Genomic DNA, 14093 nt, shown 5'->3' on the forward strand with positions numbered 1-14093 from the left:
GGTGTATGTATGTATGTGTGTGTGTGTGTGTGTGTGTGTGTGTGTGTGTGTGTGTGTGTGTGTGTGTGTGTGTGTGTGTGTGAGAGAGAGAGAGGGAGGGGAGGGGGGGAGAGAGAGAGAGAGAGAGAGAGAGAGAGAGAGAGAGAGAGAGAGAGAGAGAGAGAGAGAGAGAGAGAGAGAGAGAGAGAGAGAGAGAGAGAGAGAGAGAGAGAGAGAGAGAGAGAGAGAGAGAGAGAGAGAGAGAGAGAGAGAGAGAGAGAGAGAGAGAGAGAGAGAGAGAGAGAGAGAGAGAGAGAGAGAGAGAGAGAGAGAGAGAGAGAGAGAGAGAGAGAGAGAGAGAGAGAGAGAGAGAGAGAGAGAGAGAGAGAGAGAGAGAGAGAGAGAGAGAGAGAGAGAGAGAGAGAGAGAGAGAGAGAGAGAGAGAGAGAGAGAGAGAGAGAGAGAGAGAGAGAGAGAGAGAGAGAGAGAGAGAGAGAGAGAGAGAGAGAGAGAGAGAGAGAGAAAGAGAGAAAGATTATACTCCTGAACAATAACGTTAATTGAGGCATGACCTTTGGTCTTATACGAACAATTCGCCGAGCTTATAACGAAATATACCATTTGCACTGCTATACAAGGGCAGAGAGATGCTACATCCTTCAGCATTATCGAGTATATGTAAAGTCAAACACCTTTTCCAATTAACTTAGATAAATCGGAACACTAGGTCTTTCCCACAGTATCGAACAGTGACATCTAAAATGTCTGGTTCCAATGCCTCGAACAAACGACCTTTGAGTTTGATTTTTTTTTTTTAATGTTTCAACGTGAGTTTCAAAGCAGGTATGAAGCAAATCAAGCGATGGCGACAATATAAACTTAAACAATGCCGATTGTAACTCTGTTGTACATTTCAAATTGTCTACATAGGAAAATATTTGAGTGTATCCACAAGGAACTGACACTCGAGGTCTCTTACACCTTTTGGGTGGTTGTCACACACACACACACACACACACACACACACACTCACACACACACACACACACACACACACACACACACACACACACACACACACACACACACACAGTGATCGAGATGGTTGCCATGGCAACATAATTGAAACAATCACAGCTCTAATCTAATCTGGTTGAGATGACGTCATAAAGAATAGATATCTGCAACCGGAAAGCGAAATGTTCAACGGGTTTTTGAAATATCGTGCACACAAACGTACATGGACGGATGATGGATTATAATCGGTCGGTCGGTGCTCATTTTAACGTCCCCCCACGTCCGACCTTGTTGGAGGGGTGGGGAAACAACATGTCCAGGGCACTTTGTGGATTGCAAAGTTCATTTCTTGTAAAACCCCATATTCTTGAGAATTTTCAGAGCAGAATATATTGAAATTAACTTGATTGGAACTGCCACGCATCCTTCGACTAGTGTGTTTCACTCCATGAGGACAGCTCATTCATGGGCAGGAACGTTGGTTAGAGTCACTGGGAAGAGAGGCTCACTCTGCAGGGAGTGCAGGGCACGTTTTGGCGAGCACCCAGAGAGTTAATTCGCAATGGCTGAAATTAAATGAAGGACAATTAAGACACCTAAAGAAAGAACACACTCCGAATGGCCTCAGTAAGCTCATTCCCCTCCTGAGTCTCAACCCATTGATTTTGTGTCATTACAGTGTGCCTTCAGGTACAGTCATATCAGGAATGTCCCCTTCCTCTTACCTCTCACAAACCACAAAACCACGATGGACGCCACACTGTGTGCCACAAAGCAGTGTTCACTTTGCCTTTGCTTCACGTATTGACTCATGTCCCCATACAATCTTTCCATCGTTCAATGCAATCTCCCTCACGGCCACCTAAACTAAGTGAGTTTCTTTTGTCTATACACATTGTCGTCGAGTCGAGGCTCATGGAGGAGCTGGAACGCAGAATGGATCAGGACGAAACAGAACAAAAGGAACAGGAGACCAAGAATGGGGAGGGCACGCCAGCAGCATGGATGAGGGACAAAATGGAGTGAGACCTGGAGAAATCAAGGATGTGGGTAAGAATGGAGGCAAGGGGAGGTAAGAATGGAGACATACCTTGTGGAGGGGGGTGTTGGGTGCAGGGAAGACAGAATACCTAAAGGGAAGAGGGTGTACGACCAGAAAGTAGATGGAACGTCTGGTTGACATTTTGTTTAAAATGACTTCTTGTTCTCGGTGCCTTAACACGTGACGCTGGTTCAAGCCGTTCCTTCCTCCAACTCATCAAAGCTAAGTTTCCCAGATCAGATCCGTTTGTGTTTTACCGTTTCATTTTCATTCCGACGTTGCTGGTCGTGTTTTCATCCAATTTTCCGTGCTAAACTGAACCTACTTGTGTCCCTATTGAAGACCGACCTACTCGCCTTCGACCCAGTGAGTGAACGTGCTGCTTCCTTCTCTGCTTTGACCCTCAAGTGCTTCATTTTCACGTATTCTCTCCTAAGTATTATCATTTCTGATTCCTCAGCTTGACCCTTGTCCCCTCCTCACTGCAAAAAATATCAAAAGAAAAACAAAAACTCTTCTTCACTCCAAAAAAAAAAAAAGAAGAAGTTTTTAATATTATATTTACATGAACTCAATCTGCCATACAGAGTTCCTCCTTCATTCTCTATCCCTTCTCTTTTCAATATCCCCAAACTGAATCTTCATTGAATGAAATGTTTCTTCCTTTAAAAGCTCTTAATAACATTTTTTTCAACTTAAGAAAAAGCTACATTCTTAAAATGCCTCGCTCTCCTTACTACTCCATCAGGAGCAAACCATGTATTATTATTCTTCTTCATTACATTCTCTACCTCTTCTTCTTTTCCACAAGGCTTATTTCTTAAAATGTTTTAACTCCTAAACCCTGAGTTCATCCACCCTCCTCTCATCGTTTCAGCTCCACTTTCCTCTGCACCTTCAATAGAAAACATTTTTCCACCCATTCCATGAAGTCTGCCTCCATATTCCAGTTTGGGAATCCAGAGAAGTCAATTTTCAGAGGTTGTGTTCACATGGCAATCAGTTCCCATTCACATCCATGAAAGATGTCAAACCGCTCCATGTCAGTACCCTCCCCCACCTCCTCTCAGCTTTCCCCTTGTCACACCCACTTTCAGCTTCCCCCCCCAACACCTTCTCAGTTTCCCCACACCCATCCTCCATCAAGCTCCCAATCAACGACACACTTCCAGCTTTCCCACCACTCGCACCCTTTCAGATCACCCCCACCCCAACCCACACCCTCCAAGATTCCCCCTGCCACACTTTGTTTTCTTGCTCCTTTCCACATTCCTGCACTGTGCCAGCAGTTGCTCCTCCCCGTCCCAAACAGTGTGGACCTGAAACATTTGAGACCTCCACCCCAACCTGACAGATACCTCAATCCAGTCTGCTGCTGACAAACCGGACATCATCTGTTTAACACGATCCTTCCTCCCACAGAATGTCGCTGACTCCTCAGAGCCTCTCCCTATACTATTGTCTCCACCAGTTTGATTGACCTGATCCCTGCCCTGGTGACTGAGTCACATTGTACATCAATGACTGTAAGAACTCAGCACTTTTGGCAAGCTGTGAAAGTTTTCTACTTCTTCCATTGTGGAGAGGCACATCCCTTTCTCTCAGGTACTCTTCCAAGTATTTTCATCTTTTTTTGATAAGTTTTGTGAGCCATTTTACCGAGGAATCCTTACATCACACACACGATATACTGTACATTAAAATGCCGCAATGACCGCTGCACCCAGGGGTCTCTCTGCATGCACGCAGAACATTCGAGTGCAGATTACATAATTTCAAGTCCCATATTGGCTGGGTGTTGGTGCCTCTCTCACCAGCCATAGCAATTCAGCAAATGACTTCTGTGACTCCATGGGATGAACTCGATCTCAGAACAACCTTCCGACCTAGATTTCTGGTAATGGCAAATCCTCCTTTCTGGAGTTGGTTATGAACAACATCGCCACTAATGTCTGCCGCTCTTCTTCCGCTCCAATTGGTTCATCTGATCACGTGTTTGTGAAGGCCAACATCTCTCTAGCAATTCTCAGTGAACAGCATCAGTGCCGACAAGTCTGGCAGTACTGCACCTGCAGGCAAACTGGCACTGACAGCAAATATCCATTGCACTTCAGGACTGGTCTCCTATATCTACTGCCCATGATATTAACTCATAATGGAAATTCTTCCACAGAAACTCAAACCTGCTCTCCCTTATGTACAGATTCATCCCATCTTGTCTTCAGTTATACCTATCGCCCCAACTGTGGTACACTGAATTCTGTGCTGAGGCAGTTTCCCTGAAAAAACTTGACTTCTTCCCCTGGAAGCCAAATCCGACTGAAGGCAACCTCAAATCATTCCGCAAAGCCTGTAGCAAGTGTGTGTCTACTCTCAGGAGAGCCAGAAAACAACATCTGGCCAGCCTCAAGTTTGAACTTTCAAACTTGTTTCCATCCTCTAAAACCTGGTAGTACCTTGTTAAGTCTTTCTCTGGGGTATGCTCCCCTTCCATCCCTTCCCTCACTTCAGCCGACTCCACTCGTGAGACCGCTGAATGCCTCAATTCTGTGTTTGCTTCCAGATCTTGTTTCTCTCATCCCTCGCACTCTGTACCCACCTGACCATGTCACACCCAACTGCTCCCGCACTCTGTGTCTTTTGCACTTGAGAAGATAGTGATGTTTCTTGCATTCCTCAACTGATTCTGCAACTCATCATCACAGTTGATATGAAATCCTTCCTTTTCTCCAACACCGTCATCTCAGATCATGGATTTGGTTTTAGGCTAGGTTACTCCATCTTGTGCAATGCCAAACATGAGATCAGCACCGTCTCCCTTGACGCATCTCGTGCTTTTGATACAGTCTGGCATCCTGCTTTACTCTCCAAATTATCTGCTTTTGGTGTCCATGGCCAACTCCACGCATGGCTTACTGACTTCCTCTACTTCCATCGCCAACTTGTGGCTCTCAACAGCATCCTTTCATCTCCTCTCCTTATCAAGGCTGGAGTTCCCCCAAGGCAGAGTTCTCGGCCCAGTCTTATTCCTGATCTTCACCAATGATCTCTATAACTCTCTGGAACATTCTCTAGCTTTTTGCTGATGACTCCAACCTCTGCCATGACATTCCTTTATCCTTCAGACAGGAAGGCTGCAGCCTCTTCCCTCTCTGCAGACTTTGAAAAAAAACAAACCAATATAGTCAAACACTTGGAATACGCCTTTCAATCCTGACAAATCTCTCTCTCTCTCTCTCTCTCTCTCTCTCTCTCTCTCTCTCTCTCTCTCTCTCTCTCTCTCTCTCTCTCTCTCTCTCTCTCTCTCTCTCTCTCTCTCCCTCTGAAAGGACCGTTTGACCCACTCCCCCATTTTGTTAAGAATCTTGAGGAAGTTCAGTATGCAATCACCAACTAGGCATCCTCCATCATTCAAAGTCCTTCTTTGGCACACCTGAACTTCTATCCACCTATAAGGGCTTCATCTGCAGCTTGATGGAGTCCTGCTCTCCCCGCTTGGCTGGCTCCCCTGCCTCACACTTTGCTCTGCTAAATGCTGTGGAATTCAAGACCTTAAAGATCATTGGAATCTCCTGCACTGAAGCTGAGTCTATGGACTAATTAGAGTTCCATCGCAGACTGGTCAGTGGTCTCTGTCTTCTACTGCCTCCTTTTTGGTCTTGCACCCTATGCTCTTAAAATGCTTTGTCCCCCCCAGGTTCCTGCACAGCGCACATGGTCCACCATAAACCCTCTTCTGGTGAAACTCCCCAAATCCAGGATCACTGCTCACCTCCACTCATTTGTTCCTCTTTTTTTTCCCACCTGTGAAACCAATTTCCACATTCTCTTCAATATTTTTCTTCCCTCCAGGTCTTCAAGAAAGCTGTTCACCACCATCTCAGAATGTCCCCAATCTAAAACCATGATCTTTTATGTACCCATTAAACCACTACCACCCCCACCTTTCTCCAAATTTTGCTTCTGCATCCATCTTGTCCACCCCTTGCATTTTCTCCTACCCCTCATCGTTACTCACATCCCTTGTTTGTCTGTCTCCATCTATTTTCTCCCTTATGCCCGCCGTTGATATTTCCCTCTTCTCTTTCTGTTGTTCCTTTTGTCATGTTGCGCCTTTATCCGTTCTGTGCTCTGGCTCTTCCACGAGCCTTCACTCTGTATTTAAACAAAACAGGTTTTATTTTGTCTTGTCATCTCCCTTCTCATTCCTGTATTTCCTGGGTGAATGGTTAAGATGTATTTGTTAAGCTGTCATGGTTCCGGAGTGCATTGGCTTAATTTAATAATTGTTACTATGTGTGATCACCGCTGTTGCGGCCATATTGTTGTTCTTCCGCTTTTCCTCCCCATAATAAATCCCCGTTTTGATGAGAACGTGTGTGTTGATTGGGAGCAGGAACCATAGGGCTTAGAGGATTGGATGATTAATCCGTTAGACGGACAGATTAGGCCATGCCAAGCATGTGCCCACCGTGCATCTTAATGAAGCACTTCCCCCAGGGATCGCTAGCAAGCTTCGATCAGCCATCTTGTTGGCTATTTCCACCGTGGTTGTTGTGTTCGGACGCCGAATCGCACCAAGTTAACCCGGGGGACATGTTGATCTTTTTTGTGTCCTACTAGCCTTTCCTCGTGATTCCACTCTAAGTCTCACTCTCCTTACCTTTCCGCACTGGGTAGACGTACTGTCAAACTATTTATCAGCTTGAATGTACCTGATCTCATCAGATGTCTGAGACATTGGAAGCACTCCATAATAAGATCTTGGAGCCCAGTTAGTACTTTGGTGGAACACTTCCGCAGCAGTCCTGATGTGTGAGGTATGCTAGAATAACTTTGTTGTCTTTAATTCAATGAAAACTGCTGTGCTGGTGTAACACAGACAGGAACGATGCATCTAGAAGTATTCGATCTTCGGGATCAGGATTTGAATCCGATTGTCCTGTCTGCATTTAGGTTGTGGACGTTAAAAAAATCATGTAAGACTGTAACAATAAGACTGCAACAATATCAATGATATGTAAGAACCTCAAATATTAGGCAATAATAATTCATCCAATGATTTGGATAGGCCTGGTGTTGGCTTAACGGTTAAGGTGGCTGGCGTAAGATGTTATAGTGGGACAACTTAGCATAAAAATTGTGCATTTTGTGAGGAAAGCACCAAACTTGGCACACTAGTAGCCTAACATATTATGAACAGATTTGGATATTGGGCCATCTCAAAATTTTTGACGGCAGTGGAAAATGGCTGCCACAACCATCAGCGGCTGAATTTGAGATGGCCCAATATCCAAATCTGTTCATAATATGATAGGCTACTAGTGTGCCAAATTTGGTGCCTTCCTCACAAAATGCACAATTGGTATGCTATATTTAGCTAAGTTGCCCCACTAATGGGGCAACTTAGCATAAAAATTGTGCATTTTGTGAGGAAAGCACCAAATTACAAAAAATTACAAAAAAAAAAAAAAAAAATAAGTCACACAATAAAAAAATAAAATAATGATAATGACAATTTTTTCATCAAACTTATTAATTTGTCTTCTTCACATACCCATAATGAAGCTTTGTTGAAAATTTGATGACAAAAACTCAAATGGTAAAAAACTTACGGCCCAGCCAAGCAGACAGACAGACAGAAATAAGTGATTGCAAAACCACGTCTTCCGCTACGTGGGGGTACGGGCTAATTAATGCTTTGAATCACTTTTTAAGGACTTGAAACATCTCAAAATTTCGGTTCTCTGCCATGATGGCTAAAGTAACCCCAGAATTGATGGTCAATTTGGTCATCAGTCTGAACCTCATGGCCAATGAAACCATCACACACTACCAGCAGATGCACCATACTAGTTGTTCACTTGTACACCATGCCTATGCAATGGTGCCAAATAGGCTGGTCAATGTTGACTGTAAAGAAGATGCTGAAAAATTCCATTTTAAAAGGTACTATCATTGCTCCAGCTCGGAGCCATTGATAGAAAGCTTCACAAGAGCAGTCCATCGGTTGACCTCCTGCCAAAAAGGTTATAACAATCACTGGACAGAAAGGACTGCTGTTTGTGACGCCTAGATTTTCCAGTCACCTTAATTCCATCAGCCGTTCGGTTGAGTCAGGACAGAAGAAAGGCAATCCAATCCATAATTCAAATTAATTGGTCCAGTTCATCACCTCATCCGGATGTTTTTCTTTTCTCCTAGCTGTTTTAATCTTTTCTCTGCTCTTACGTTCTGGTGTCCATTGGGAACACTGGCTGGTACCTGCCTAAAAGCTATTGACGTATTAAAGTTTAATGCTTCAAAAATGAATTGCGGTTGGGCCTCACAACATCTTAAGAAGGCGTGTAAACAAGGAACAACCCGGCCCTATGATGACCTCACTCGATGAATGCTCACACAGTGGTCCAGCCTGAATGGTAGTGCTGCGGTAGAGTCGTATATCGACGACTTTTTTTGACGGCTCCAATTATTCCCACTTCTTTATGGGGTCGAACGGGAAAAAGTTTTTGACCCAAGTCTTTCACGAACCTGTTGGCCAGGACTGACGTTCGACTGAAGGTGGCAGGAATTTTGGAATTGGTTCAAGGTGCCAGCGTTAACTCACCTGCTTTTCAAGAAGGACTTTAACGTCCATGCACCAACTAAAAATCAACAAACACGCAGTTTAACCAGTTGAACGTCCACTTGATGGACAACACACTATGTGTTGCACGCAACGTCTTGCCTACGAAATATCAATGTGACAATTGAGCCCCTAAGAACCATACCGGGCCATCCCATCTTGGTGTACTTTTGAGAAAAAGGGACTCAAAGTTCTCAGTCTCCTGTGTCACAATGACATAATGACAATAAAAAATACCTTAAGATAAAATTTATCCTAAGGTATTTTTTTTATTGTCATTAGCTCATTGTGACACAGGAGACTGAGAACTTTGAGTCCCTTTTTCTCAAAAGTACACCAAGATGGGATGGCCCAGTATGGTTAAGGGCTCAATTGAGAGTTGAGAGTCTGGCAGAGAATCGAACCCACACATGATAGCTCAAAGGTAGGTGCACTCTCTCTCCGCACTATCCTGTTGGGCTGCAGTAGCCTCACATATATGTATATGCTTTGTTCATCAGAGAGGTAAGAGAGCAGGCTAGTATGTAGATATGTGACTCTAACAGTGTCGAGGGAACATACCGGCAGACAAGTTCTGCTTTGATCTGACGGAAACTCCAAGGAACTGCTGCATGATCATTATCTAAAATGTCCCAAAAATGAAAGTCGTTTCATCGTGATCCCTAACATTGAGCTCGGGCGACATAAGAGGACGTTATTGCGAGGTTCGCATCCCACCAAAACAGTTCCCATGCAGACTTGATCTCGTTTAAACGAACTGTGGATACCTTGCTTGCCGCACACCTGTCATGATTCCAACTGTTCATGTAAATGCGTTCTTTTCAGCGCTTGCAACCGTCAATTATTGAAACAAATGACGGAGATGACCTCACAATTGCTCTGAAGACAGTCATGTAAACTGCGCTCATTTGCGCCTACTTTACATCTCCCGCGGCTTTCTTTATCGGCATGCTTCACATTTGCTGGAGGCACAGCTCTGAATGTACTTCTTGCTATGGATGCACTGGCTTTGAATATTGTAATGGGTACAATGCAATGATAATAATGTGCCTCCTTTTTAAAATGCAGAGGTGGCTTGAAGAAGGTGTACAGGCAGGAGGCAATGCTTAATGGAAGTCCCTCCTCCACTTCCTCCCCATCTTCTCTCCTCCCATCCTCCCTCCCTCCTTAATCCCCTTCTTCCCCGTCCAACCTCCGTGTTTCGAAAGTCAGAAGAGCGAGCGGAGCTTGTGCTGGCTCTTGGTCGCATCCCTACATCTCAGTCTCAGCTCACCGGTGGTGCAGAGATTGTTTGAACGGTGAGAAGTTCTAGTTTTTGTAAAGTTCGGACAAAGAGAGAAGAGCATAATGTTGGCCCAGGAACGAGTTCAGCCGGGCTAGTGAGCGACACCCAACGCAGGTCTCTCTCCACATCTCCTTCGGGGTCCCTGAGGGGTCCATGGGCCGTGACCAGAGCAGAATCCGGGCTTGGACCCGGGACCCGGACAGCGATGCGGTTTTTAGTGCTATGTCTTTCTCTTGCCGTCGCTGGAGCTCGAACCTTAGACCCGATCTACTGGAGCACATCCAACCCGCAGTGAGTTTCCATTGACTTCTTGGTGAATTTCACATTTTTGTTCTTCGAATACTAGTTTGGCAGAGCCTTGTGGGCTCGTTGGGTTTCTCAATCAATTATATCCATCCCTGTAGTTTCTCGCCCGGCCATTCCTTCGTCTTATTCCCGGATATTGGAGACAAGGTGGACATCGTATGTCCACGGATACCTGGGGAAGCCGGTCGACTAGCAGACGTTTCAGGGGAGCGTCATCGCCTGTTCCTGGTCGGCGCAGAAGAGGCAGAGGGTTGTGAGACGCGACCCGACCGTAGACCACTGCTCAGCTGTTCAAGACCAGGTCACAATGTCCATTTCACACTTAAGGTTCAGGAGTTCAGTCCCAGCGTGCTTGGTTTGGAGTTTCGCCGTGGAGAAGATTACTACATTATATGTTCGTCTTCAACTTTCTTCTCCCTATGCATATGTCGTCTTTTCATGATAAAATGAGCATTTTGCAGTCAAGTAGTTTTAGTTCACAGCCTGTGGCTGCACAAAATAGCACTTCGTTTGGAGTTCTGATATTTTAACCAAATGACGATTATTTAGGGGTATTAACTTTCCATTGGAATGTATTGGAATGTCAAGCCATCTATAAACTGCCACCCTGTGTTTGCTTCCAATGCGCACATCGGATGTTAAGCCAGAGGACTCGTTTGCCAGCATCGGGTTTTGGTGGACCTGAAAGATTCCAGCGTCTTTCAGTAAGTGTAAGCGAGTTATCGCAGCACCCAGAGCAAAATTACGAATTCCTGCCACCTTCTGTCTAGAGTCAGACCTGGCCAGCCAATTCTTGAAAGACTTCAGCCAAGAACGTTCCCTGCCCGAGCGCACAAATGGGAATAATTGGGGATGTTATAATGCAGTCTTGATGGTAGTGGTCGTTTAGCATAATCATATTATCGGTTAAGAATCTTCTGGATTTTGCTTTTGAATATTTCCTTGAATATTCAACGCCTTTCTGTCATTTTGAACATGAAGTATTAAGGATACCGCACCACAAAGGACATTGCTTCTATTTGTTGCTTTACCCCTCACCACCACCCTGAGATGATGTCGCCTTGTACTTTTTCCCTCCACTACCACCACATTACTTTCACTTCTTGCCACTATTCACTCCCGCAGCAACATCAACTGGACGAGCTGGAGGTCTGGACAACCGACGTGGTGGAGTCTGTAGCACCCACGGAATGAGGCTGATGCTGAGGATAGGACAAGGCAAGTGGCTCTTCCTGTAATCAAGGTTTTATGACTCTTAATGATTTTAGAGCTCTTGAAGTTTCCCTGAATATGCCACTTGATGGAGGAGACCAGGAGCTATCGTGATCTCTTCTGTAAGAGGTTATCATCGATTGTTTCTCATTCGCCACTTGTGAAACAGTTAGTGCTGATAGGTCTCCTCCATTGTTTTCACCAGCACCAGAGGAGGAGGAAATGGACCAGTCGGGTGAGACCAACCATACACCTGGTTGGACCAAAGACTCTGACTACAAAGAGGAAATATGGAAGGAAAGAAAGTCATCAGATGGTGGTACATTTTCATTACTTTTCCCTTTTACTATTTGTCAATTTGACTGTGTTTAAACCATCTGGAAAACGAAGGTTATAATTTAAAGCTCTAACATCACTCTGCTTTGGCAGCTGCATATTATCAGGATTGCCAGTTGCCTGGCATGACGTGGCGATTATATGGTTTAGTTTCCTTCAGCATTTCAAGAGATGTTAGAACGTCGAGTAACAGTGACGAAATGTAATCATCTACTGCTACCTTCCAACTCCCTCTTTGCGCAGTTGGTCGTGACTCGCAACTTCCTGATCAATATCCACCAACCTCGGACTCACCTTCAGCCACACCTTCACCTTCAGCATCGACTCTGATCTCATCCTGGCACTTGGTGATTATTGTGGGGGCAGTGAGCAGTGCAGTTATTGTGGTCCTGCTCATCTTGCTCTTCTTCACTGTGATTCGGCTTCGTCGCCAACCTCTCAGGCCTCCACTGCCTGGATCTCTTCCACTTTCTAATCCGAACACACCAAAATTAGTTGGGGGCATGTCTGGGATACACGGAGACGGCGAGGACCTTGCCATTCCTCTACGAACAATGGACCAATCATTTTGTCCACATTACGAGAAATTTAGCGGGGACTATGGACACCCAGTTTACATAGTACAGGAAGTGCAAGCTCAAAGCCCTGCCAATGTTTACTACAAAGTGTGATAGGGATCCAGCCTTGACAAAAGCTGCAGCTCTGGTTTACCTGTGAACTACTTTGTGAGGCATCCACCTTCTGTTTTACCTCCACACCTGATTGGAAGCACTGCTTTTGTATTTTATTTTTTATTGATTTTTCTACTAGAGTCTTTCAAGAACAATAGAATCAAAGGAAATGTCTGTTGTGATATGGAATCACAGGACCATGTGTGGCGGTCATCTACTTGGACCCAAGTTTATGATCAGATCATCACTGCTCAGCATACAAGTGACCAGTAGGTGAAATTAGTTTCGAGCACTGGTTGCTAATGGCTAAACATTCAAAACCCCTTATGTTTCTTGCTGGGCCCAGCACGAGGGGAATGCTACCACATGTGGACTTTTATATAATACTAAATGGTGGACAATCCCAACTAGGCACACAGTTGTTTGAACTTTTTTTGCTGCAATTCGCTGAAACTAAATACACCACCTGGCCTTTTGCCAAGATCATGAGTGCAAAAGGGGAGAGAAAATGATTGTGGAGTGGGAGGCAGAGAAGACATAGCCAAGCTGGCAGATTGCCGAGTCCGGCCTGTGCGCCCTGGCTGAGCTAATTAAAACCTTTACGAGGTCAGAGCTCATTAAGAACAACTCACATGTAGCAATGCCAGCGCAGCTGCGTCAGACCAGGAGGTCATGGGTTCGAGTGCAAGTTGAATCGTTAAGCTGGCTTTACACCAGATGACATAAGTGAGCGTTGGGGACAAACTGTTGACTTTGGTTACCTGGATATATTTTATTTACAATTGCTGCAGTCTTGTTGTACTTGACTGGTTATTTTTTTGTAAATTTGCATCAGTTGCAAAAATGCAAATGTTTATTTTATCATATTTATTGTTGCAGAGTTAAAAGATATGATCTACTTTAGGTTGTTGGAATTTTAGTGAAATGAAACAATATGTTGCTGTCACGTCGAGTACGTATTATGTCACTCTAATGTCATCTGGTGTAGACTGTCCTCCCTGCGGCATTTTTAAAGAGCCTAATGAAACATCCAGGCCTTTTTGAGATTCTACATCATGTTCTGTACTCCTGCTGTGCCAGCATAGGCGAGGCTCGGGTTCTACTCAGGGCCTCGGGCCTATGATAGAACCGGTTTAATGAGGGAGTTGTCGGAGTTTAATTTATCTTTGTCTCTCTGTCCCCACCTGCAAAATAATTCGGTGCTGAAAGGTTTTGATAGTTTGTTTTGTTTGTCCACACAACCCCCATTGCTTTTCCTGCTGTTGTTGACCCCGTTGCTGTCCCCGATGCTTCTATCAACCCTCCAATCCTGTATTCCTCCACCTTTAACCCAGACAACATGTGAATAAAGGCCAGTGACGTCTGCTTAAAGCTTTTGACCAGTTTCATATCATTGAGTCCATCTTTATCTGGTTCTTTCCAAGTCTTCATATGATGCACTTTTCTCAGGTGGCTGGGTGTGAGACAGAACATCACCATGGGAGCACACCTGCTGTGTAACAACGCTATATTAAGTTGTTCATGGGAGCACACCTGATGTGTAACAGTGCTATATTGAGTTGTTTTTATTGTATTATCTCACACTGTGGAGCAGAGTTCAATTACAGGTATTATTATTAT

At 44.7% G+C, this 14093-nt stretch overlaps 1 protein-coding gene across 1 annotated transcript; it reads left to right on the top strand.

Annotated features, from left to right (window-relative positions):
- Positions 1–9844: 9844 nt before the first annotated feature.
- On the top strand, positions 9845–13844 carry LOC147023644 (ephrin-B2a-like). Its single transcript, XM_085889276.1, has 5 exons — positions 9845–10239; positions 10353–10648; positions 11380–11472; positions 11672–11785; positions 12046–13844. Exons 1-5 carry the CDS (start codon positions 10154–10156, stop codon positions 12471–12473), a joined length of 1017 nt encoding a protein of 338 aa, XP_085745402.1. The 5' UTR covers positions 9845–10153; the 3' UTR covers positions 12474–13844.
- Positions 13845–14093: the final 249 nt, after the last annotated feature.

This window comes from Eptatretus burgeri, chromosome 7 (assembly GCF_056783735.1).
Source record: "Eptatretus burgeri isolate ZD-2024b chromosome 7, Ebu_testis_v1, whole genome shotgun sequence".
Taxonomy (NCBI): domain Eukaryota; kingdom Metazoa; phylum Chordata; class Myxini; order Myxiniformes; family Myxinidae; genus Eptatretus; species Eptatretus burgeri.

Excerpts from the sequence above, each read along its gene's own strand:
- LOC147023644 (XM_085889276.1), top strand. The coding sequence starts at position 10,154 with ATGCGGTTTTTAGTGCTATGTCTTTCTCTTGCCGTCGCTGGAGCTCGA. Across the intron at positions 10,649-11,379 it reads AGAAGATTACTACATTATAT|CAACATCAACTGGACGAGCT; the intron begins GTTCGTCTTCAA and ends TCACTCCCGCAG. Across the intron at positions 11,473-11,671 it reads GATGCTGAGGATAGGACAAG|CACCAGAGGAGGAGGAAATG; the intron begins GCAAGTGGCTCT and ends TGTTTTCACCAG.